At 39.6% G+C, this 9,919-nt stretch overlaps 1 protein-coding gene across 1 annotated transcript; it reads left to right on the top strand.

Annotated features, from left to right (window-relative positions):
• Positions 1 to 320: 320 nt before the first annotated feature.
• Positions 321 to 1,250, top strand: LOC143940066 (olfactory receptor 11L1-like). The gene has a single exon (XM_077461107.1). It carries the CDS (start codon positions 321 to 323, stop codon positions 1,248 to 1,250), a length of 930 nt encoding a protein of 309 aa, XP_077317233.1.
• The last annotated feature ends 8,669 nt before the right edge of the window (positions 1,251 to 9,919 follow it).

The following is a 9,919-nucleotide window of genomic DNA, read 5'->3' as shown; positions in this document are numbered from 1 at the left end:
GCCACAGCACCACTTGCTGGTGCAGGATTATTGTATTCAGCTTCTTTCAGGTGCTAGTCTTTGGCCATCTTGATTGGCCAAGCCAGGATGATGTAAAAACTATTGCACAGAGCAGGTAACTATAACATGTTTGCTATTTTTTTTTAAATCAAACCTTTATTATCACTTTGATGACATTCTTGATTCTTGACATTTTGTACTTATTAAACAGACCTGATTATTTATTATGTTTTTTATTGCCTTTTAAATGCTATAAACGGCATTTGTTCTACACAATTGTATTTGTACTTATTCTCTTGCTCATTTTCCATTGAAGGAACATGAATAACCTAACTGTTGTCAAGGAATTTATTATTCTGGGTTTCTCCAACATTCAGGGATATCAGAATTTCTTGCTCTTGTTTTTCTCATTAATGTATACAGTCACCATTACTGTAAATATTTCCGTTCTTATAGTAATTCGACTAAGTCCAAAGCTCCATAAGCCCATGTATTTCTTTCTTGGTAATTTATCATTCTTAGAATTAAGTTACATTACCGTAACAGTACCTAAAATTATATTAGACATAGCAAGAAAAAGAAAAAGTATTTCCTTCTCTGCTTGCATCACCCAGCTCTTCTTCTTCACTTTCCTTGGTGCCACAGAGAACATACTTCTTGCACTAATGTCCTTTGATCGATTTTTGGCAGTATGTTTCCCTTTGCGTTATACAATCATCATGAGCCATAAGATGTGTTTTTTATTAGCTGCCTTTTCTTGGATGTTAGGATTTTTGACAACTTCAGTTCCAATCATTAAAATTTCACAGCTTGATTTTTGTAATGCCAATGTAATTAATCATTTCTTTTGTGAAGCAGCTCCACTGCTAAAGTTATCCTGTTCAGATCCTTATTTCAAAGAACTTACTGTTATAATTTGTGCATCTTCAGTCATACTCAGCTCAGTTTTTCTAACTATGATGTCTTATGGATATATCTTGAAAACCATTCTAAAGATTTCAACCACCACTGGGAAACAGAAAACTGCTTCTACATGTGCTTCACACCTATTAGTAGTCACAACATTTTATTCAACAGTATTTGCTATGTATATTAAGCCTACAGCAAGTGAAGGGTCACTGAATAAAGTTTTAGCATTGTTTTATGCTGTTGTCACCCCTCTTGTCAACCCTTTTATCTACAGCCTACGTAACAAGGAAGTTAAAGAGGCAATCAAAACTATTACAAAAAAAAGTGGTTCTGAAAATTAGAAATTACTACCACTGCTATTCTCAACGTGCCAAAATAAAGTATTATTTTAAATGATTGACATGTATGCATTGTGTCAATGAACTCTCACTAGGGTCAGTAAACATGTTTTGTTATTACATTTATCAAGAACAGACACCATTGGGTTGATTTACTAAAACTGGAGACGCTGTGCATGGTAGCCAACCAGCAACTAACTTCAGCTTGTTCAATTAGGCTTTGACAAAAAAATACCTGGAAGCTGATTGTTTTCTATGCAGAGCTGCACCAGATTTTGTACTCACAGTTCTAGTAAATCAACCCCCATTTTTCTGGGTTGCCAACCATCAGTGAATTTACTGACAGTTTATATAAATCAGTGACTCTTACAACTGTTCATATATATCAGGGGCTGAAAATTGGTCATGCTTTGTTTACTTTTTAAGGCCCGGTTCACACTGGTACAACATACGCTCCGACTTTGAGAGCACACGTTGCATGACGTGTATAAATCATTGATTTCTCATGAGAGTTGTCTTAACTAGTCCAACTTTGGAAAAGGTTCCTGCACTACTTTGGTCTGACTTTGGTCCTATTTCAGACCATTAAATATCATTGAAGTAATTTCCAAGTCAGATCACCATCTTAACTATCCGACTTGTGACATCCTACTTGGATTACAGCAGTAGGAAAAGGAGTTTGTCACACCGGGATTGTTTTGGTTGGTCAAAGGACAAGTCAGACTATCTCAAAGTTAGATCAAAATCATATCCTGTTCATTAAAGTCAGATGGAAGTCGAATCGATGTCGGACCGAGGTTGCAGGGCAAAGTCGGATCGACAGTCATAGGACTGTCATGTCCCACCAGTGTGAAGCGGGTCATGTGTGTAAACCAGGGAAATTACTTGTTATGCATATTGTCAGTGTTTCCATATCATGTTTATACCATTTAAATATCCTATTTTTATTAGGAGTTCTGTTATTTTTCAGGTTGTCAGTACAAAATGTGCTACGTCAGTAAACTTCCCATGTTTTGTCTGTAAAAAATGCTGGAGGAGGTTGGCAACCCTGCCATGTTTGTGTTGAAATGTCACAGCAAAAATAGTCATGTAAAATTAGATTGTAATTAGGGCAATATGGGGGATTTTGTACATTGTGTTGACCTATTTTAACCACTTACTGCCCAAGGACGTCATATGACGCCCTGGACTTTCAGTTGGAATATCTGAATGATGCCTGCAGCTACAGGCATCATTCAGATATCCTTGTTTTCAGTTGGCGATTCTGTGCACCATAAGAATGATCATAGCGGCAGTTCCGCCAATTTATCATTCTTACAGGTGATGGCTGTGGTTGTAAACAAAGCCGCGATCGTGGCTGGTAAGCATTAGATCGTGGATTTTTTTTCCGCTCTCATGCTTTCCAGCCTGGAGGAGAGATGTGGGGTCTTATTGACCCACATCTCTCCATAAAGAGGAACTGTCATGAATGATTCCCATTACAAGGGATGTTTACATTCCTTGTAATATGAATAAAAGTGATAAAAAAATTTTTGTAAAAGAAAGTAAAAATAAAAAAATAAAGTAAAATAAAAAATAAAATAAAAAAATAATTTAAAACGACCCTGTCCCCAGTAGCTCATGCTCAGAAGCGAACGCACGCGTTAGTCCCCCACATATGTAAATACCATTCAAACCTCACATGGGAGGTATCGCCACGTGCGTTAAACCACGAGCAACAATTCTAGCACTAGAGCTCCTCTGTAACTCTAAAGATGTAACCTGTAAAAAAATTGAAAGCGTCGTTTATGGAGATTTTTAAGTACCAAAGTTTGCCGTCATGTTGGTGACATGTTGGGTATCTAATGTTTGGGGGTTCTGAGTAATTTTCTAGCAAAAAAAATTAAGATTTTTACATACATGTAGGAGAGAAATCGCAGTGCATTGATGGCTGCTAATTTGGCCAAAGCATGCACCTGACCTGCATGCTTTGGCCAATCACAGAGCAATCTACTGTTAGAGCCATGATTGGCCAAAGGCAGGGTGCCTTTGGCCAATCGTGGCTCAGGGGGCTAAGTCCACATCCAATATTAAAGGCTGCTTACTTGGCAGCCATATGTAGTGTGACAGTGGAGATTGAGAACTTGAGCTAGATTAGGCAGGTTAGTTAGTGGCGTGCAGGCAGTTATAAATATATATATATATATATATATATATATATATATATATATATATATATATATATATACAGTGTAATCAGCACACTGTAGAATATATATACAGTGCAGGATATGTAATATGTATATATATATATATATATATATATATATATATATATATATATATACACACAATATCTCACAAAAGTAGTGTAGCTGTAGTAGACATGTGCGATTCGTTTTGTACGAATCTCAAATTCGTACGAATTTTCCAAAATTCGTACGTTTGGGAGGATCCAAAATACGAATTGCCGTGCGTCCGACTTCTGTATGCAATACAAACTTTTGTTTATGAATTTCGGATTTCGGATCGGTTGTCGTCGCATCGACGACGACTCAGTCATTATGCTTATTATGAGGGGCTCCCACCATCCCTGTGCTATGCTGACTTTCTCCTGGGGCTGTACCTCTGCTGTGCTCATTATGAGGGGCTCCCACCATCCCTGTGCAGTGCTGACTTCCTCCTGGGGCTGCTTATTATGAGGGGCTCCCACCATCCCTGTGCTATGCTGACTTCCTCCTGGGGCTGTACCTCTGCTGTGCATATTATGCGGGGATCCCACCATCCCTGTGCTGTGCTGACTTCCTCCTGGAGCTGCTTATTATGAGGGGCTCCCACCATCCCTGTGCTATGCTGATTTCTTCCTGGTGCTGTACCTCTGCTGTGCATATTATAAGGAGCTCCCACCATCCCTGTGCTATGCTCATTATGAGGGGCTCCCATCATCCCTGTGCTATGCTCATTATGAGGGGCTCCCACCATCCCTGTGCTGTGCTGACATCCTCCTGGGGCTGCTTATTATGAGGGGCTCCCACCATCCCTGTGCTGTGCTGACTTCCTCCTGGGGCTGTACCTCTGCTGTGCATATTATCAGGGGCTCCCACCATCCCTGTGCTATGCTCATTATGAGGGGCTCCCACCATCCCTGTGCTATGCTGACTTCCTCCTGGGGCTAAATATTATATAAAAGCTACACTTTTATATAATATAATATTTATCACGTCACACTTTATACCATGGTGGTGTGTTAGCAGCTGTTTCCACATTTTTTTTATATATATATATATATATATATATATATATAAGAATAGCGCAGTGTTTTGGTTGAGATTTCCTCCTGGGGCTGCTTACAGTGCAGGTGTCAGTGCTGTATATCACAGTGCTGGTGTCAGTGCTGTATATCACGGTGCTGGTGTCAGTGCTTTATGTCACGCTGCTGATGTCAGTGCTCTCTATCATGGTGCTGGTGTCAGATCATTCTATCACGGTGCAGGTGTCATTGCTGTATGTCACGCTGCTGGTGATCATCTCCTGCACCCTCTTTGCCTACCCTGACCTTCCCTCTCCTCCATTGCCTTCATGCGCTCCACAGTCCTGAATTGTCACAACAATTTCACATATAAAAAAAGAATGCTTGTAGTTGTCGATCCCAGATTCACCTCATACATGTGTTATGTCATTGGCCATGTGGTGGGACTATGTTTGCACAGCTATTAATTATTTTGTGGCTGCAAATTTGACCTGTAGGTTTGCGAAGTTCGCCTCCCTTTGAAGTCAATGGGGCCCGCCGCGAACGTTCCGGTTCGCGAACCATCGGCCGTGTTCGCGGTGCGCGTTCACGAAACGTCCCGTCGGAAGTTCGTCCATGACTAAAGAAGGGTCAACACTGCAAATTGACCCTTTGCATAAACTTAGGGTAATTGTCAATAAAAGTCTTTGACACTTATGAAATGCTTATAATTATACTTCAGTATATCATAGTAACATCTGACAAAAACATCTAAAAACACTGAAGCAGCAGACTTGACATGAAAAAAAAATATTTGTGTCATTCTCAAAACGTTTGGCCACTGCTGTATAATAGCAGCTAAGAAAACCTGGCACCTCTATAAGCGATTGCCTTCCACCGCTGTAAGATCTTCCATAGTGCCCTCTGAACATCTTTATTTCTAAAACTGTATAATAAAGGATTGATCAGTGGAGTGACTACAGTATATTCCAGAGAAAATATGTGATCCTTATTATAGAATGACTGTGAAGATGGACGGAGATATATTAAGATAGCTGTCCCAAAGAACATGCTGACCACGAGGAGATGAGAAGTACATGTGGAGAAAGCCTATTTCTTTCCACTTGCACTGAAAGAATGCTTGTAGTTGTCGATCCCAGATTCACCTCATACATGTGTTATGTCATTGGCCATGTGGTGGGACTATGTTTGCACAGCTATTAATTATTTTGTGGCTGCAAATTTGACCTGTAGGTTTGCAAAGTTTGCCTCCCATTGAAGTCAATGGAGCCCGCCACGAACGTTACGGTTCGCGAACTATCGGCCGCGTTCGCGGTCAGCGTTTGCGAAACGTCCCGTCGGAAGTTCGTCCTTCACTAGTAATAAGATCAGTTCCTTGGGTACATCAGTGAGGCTCAGATTCAAGAACATAACTTTCAATATGTTTGCAAACAAACCCACAATCTGAACCCAGGGAGTTTTTTGGCACTCATTTGGCCATTAATGATGAAGGGTAGAGATGGGTGAACAGTTTGAGGTGAGCAAACGTTAGGCCCGAACATCGCCTGTTCACCCATTCAGAGAACATCTGAATTTGTGGGCCACTGGGCAATGCAATTTGTTGTTGGAGTGGAGATAGAGCAGGGCTCAGTTTGCTACTAGCGAGTTACTGTGTTATTGTGACTCTGAGTGTAGAGTGTTAGTGTAATGTTAGTGTAGTGTGAGTATAGTGTGTCAGTATATTGTGAGTATAGTGTAGTGTCACTGTAGTGTGTTAGTGCTGTGCAGTGTTTAACACAGCATTGTATAACATTTAGTGTTGTACACAATTTTTTGTTTACATTTTTACATTTCTGTTAGCCGCAGTTCACTTTAGCACTCATTAGCACTGTCTGTGGGCATCTCAAGCATAGTAATAAGATCAGTCCCTTGGGTACATCAGTGATGCTCAGATTCAAGAACATAACTTTCATTATGTTTTGAAAACATACCCACAATCTGAACCCAGCGAGATTTTTGGCACTCATTTGGGCATTAATAATGAAGGGTAGAGATGGGTGAATAGTTTGAGCCGAGCAAAAGTTCGGCCCGAACGTCGCCTGTTCGCCTGTTCAGCGAACATCCGAATTTGCGGGCCACTGGGCATTGCAGTGTGATGTTGGAGTGGAGATAGAGCAGGGCTCAGTTTGCTACTAGTGAGTTACTGTTTTATTGTGAGTGTAGAGAGTTAATGTAGTGCAAAGCTGTTGTTCACCTTTTTAGATTTTTTTTTTATAGTTTTTAAATTTCTGTCAGCTACAGTCCACTTTTCAATGAATAAAGTGCATCCAATTACATTTCCCAGTTTCTCTTGTATTTGGATAAAAAGCCCCCCATCATGTCTGGGAGGCCAACAAGGAGAGGTAGATGTTCCCATGCCACTATGAGGGGGCCATCAGCATCTGTGTCCACAGGCAAAGGTGCACATGGTCCGTCCTCAGGCAGGGCACGTTTTTCCCAGTTTAGTGATGTTGCCCATGCTATCCAGCCACAGCATGCAGAGGAGGTTGGTGGACTGGCTTACTAAACCATCCTCATCCTCCATCACTCAAGCTGACACTAGTTTGCAGTCCACCGCAGCTGACAGAGCAGCCTATTCTGCCTTTTTGTCAACAGCTACTCTTGCCATAGCCCCATCAGCATGCACGGAGGAGTCAGCTGAATTATTTGAACATAGTGTTAGTCCTGCACCCTCCAAGAGTAACTGTGAGGAGTTACAGGGTGAAGGCACCACCAACACACAAGGCCCAATTTTTCTGCACCTGTTACTTCTGTACAAAGTCTGCCAAAGAGACACCAGAATTTATCCAAAAAATCTCTAGTCTTGTTCCGAGTGCACTAAAATGTGGCTTCATCCTACAAACTGGCTCAAACTGGCTCCCCAAGCCATTGTTTACAAAATAAAGAAAGCTTGCAAGGAAAAATCTATTTAAATGTCATTTTATTTTTTCCTTATATATGTCAGTTTTGCTGTAGCAGGTTCCATACACAGCACAGATGCCCCACTTTACAGACAGACTAATGGGACCCCCAGACACTGTATTTAAAGAAATTTTTCATTTTTATTATTTCAATTTAAGCATCATTATAATCACTGCTCCTTTAAAAACAATGTTTTTTAAAAGAAAAATTTGCATTGATACATGTCCCCCAGGGTAGTACCTAGACCCCCCCATACCCTTTTTATGGGCAATAACTTGCATATAAGCCTTCAAAATGGGCACATTTGATTTTTCCAGTTTTGGTTCCAGAAGACTTTAATAGAATTTGGAGTTCGACTCCGAACTTTCACGATGTTCGAGAGTTTTGGTGCAAAACAAACCGGTGGCGATATTCGGCCCAACTCTAATAAAGGACCATTGCATTGTGATTGTGATTGCATTGTGATCAAATGTTTCAAATATTTTAACATTCTAATATTTATCATATACACAATAAGTCGCATTGTTTACTTTTCCTTATACATGTAATTTTGTTTCTTTTTTTTACTTTAACTTTTGCACAAACCCCCTGGTATTATATTTCTTTAACAAGACAAATAAAATAAATGTGAAGTAAAATAAATCCCACTAGTAACACTTTTGTTCAAAACTTTATTCTTAGAGTGCCCCAAGAGATTTCACAAGACTCAACAAGGAAGAGGCATTCGCTATATTTAAGATAAATGTACCAATACCAAACGAATGTTCCAATAATAACTTCATTTTTTTACTGCTAGATCATAACAGGATTTTACATCTCTTCATCTTCCACACTTAAACTAGAAAATTGATTGTATTATCTGTGAGCTTTGTAGGGCAGGCAGCTCTAAAGGTATGAAGATGAACTACCTAAATTGTTTTCTGGATGCTTATTGATTATAATACTAGTTTATTGATTGTATGATTTATTTTTCTACTGTTTTATATCTCGTATAAATTTATAACAAATAGAAACAGGGAATATTAAAGGGAATCTGTGGTGCATTTCCTCTGAGCACATTTTTTAGAGTCATTAATTATTGTATTAAGCAATTGTAATTTATTATGGTTTTCTCATTTTTCTTACTTGCCTTATGTTTTGTCTGGATATTTCATGCACAGATTTGCATCTTCGCCTTCTAGCACCTATCTATTATCAGTATGTGCCCACACTTGATGAATAGCTTTTAAAAAACTAGGATATACAACATAGACAATGAACTCTCAGTTTGTCTATGCAGATGGATTTGCATTGACAGAGATAAATAGAGGTACCCAAACAGTATGTAGCCCTGTACAACCTACATACAGTATGTTGAGGTGCTAGAGATTCCCCACTGAACACATATAATTGAAAAAGAAGCTAGTGATAGAAACATATTTTAAGAACATTAAACCCTGTTTATATAATTAAAGGATATACAGTGCTTTGAAAAAGTGATCTTATGTGATAGACCAAAACAAAATGGCACATAATTGCAAAGTGGAAGGAAAATTATAAATGGTTTTCCAATTTTTTTACAAATAAATATCTGAGAACTGTGGCGTGCATTTGTATTCAGCAACCTTTACTCTGATACCCCTACCTAAACTCTAGTGGAGCCATTTGCTTTCAGAAGTCACCTAATTAGAAAATAGAGTCCACCTGTGTGTAATTTAATCTCAGCATACATACAGCTGTTTTGTGAAGTCCTCAGAGGATTGTTAGAGAACCTTAGTGAACAAACAACATCATGAAGGCCAAGGAACACACCCGACAGGCCATGAATAAAGTTGGGGAGAAGTTTAAAGCAGGATTAGGTTATAAAAAAATATCCCAAGCTTTCAACATCTCACGGAGCACTGTTCAATCCATCATCTGAAAATGGAAATAGTATAGCACAACTGCAAACCTACCAAGACATGGCTGTCCACCTAAACTGCCAGCCAAGGGAGCATTAATCAGAGAAGCAACCAAGATATCCATGGTAACTCTGGAGGAGCTGCAGAAGTCCACAGTTCAGGTGTGAGAATCACTCCATAAATCTGGCCTTTATGGAGGAGTAGCAAGAAGAAATACATTTTTGAAAGAAAGCCATAAGAAGTCCCATATGCAGTTTGCGAGAAACCATGTGGGAAACACAGCAAACATGTTGAAGAAGGTGCTTTGGCCAGATGAACTTTTTGGCCTAAAAGCAAATTGCTAAGTGTGGTGGAAAGCTAACACTGCACATCACCCTGAACACACCATTCCCACCGTGAAACATGGTAATGGCAGCATCATGCTGTGGGGATGTTTTTCTTCAGCAGAGATAGGGAAGCTGATCAGAGTTGATGGGAAGATAGATGGAGACAAATACAAGGCAATCTTAGAAGAAAACCTGTTAGAGTCTGCAAAATACTTGAGACCGGGGCAGAGGTTCACCTTCCCAGCAGGACAACAATCCTAAACAGAGCTACAATGGAATGGTTTAGATCAAAGCATA

Source organism: Lithobates pipiens, unplaced genomic scaffold, assembly GCF_037356315.1.
Source record: "Lithobates pipiens isolate NorthernLeopardFrog02 unplaced genomic scaffold, aLitPip1_a1.2 Scaffold_3, whole genome shotgun sequence".
Classification (NCBI taxonomy): Eukaryota; Metazoa; Chordata; class Amphibia; order Anura; family Ranidae; genus Lithobates; species Lithobates pipiens.
Note: the sequence above shows the minus strand (reverse complement) of the source record. Positions and strands in the feature narration are given on the sequence as shown.

Excerpts from the sequence above, each read along its gene's own strand:
- LOC143940066 (XM_077461107.1), top strand. The coding sequence starts at position 321 with ATGAATAACCTAACTGTTGTCAAGGAATTTATTATTCTGGGTTTCTCC.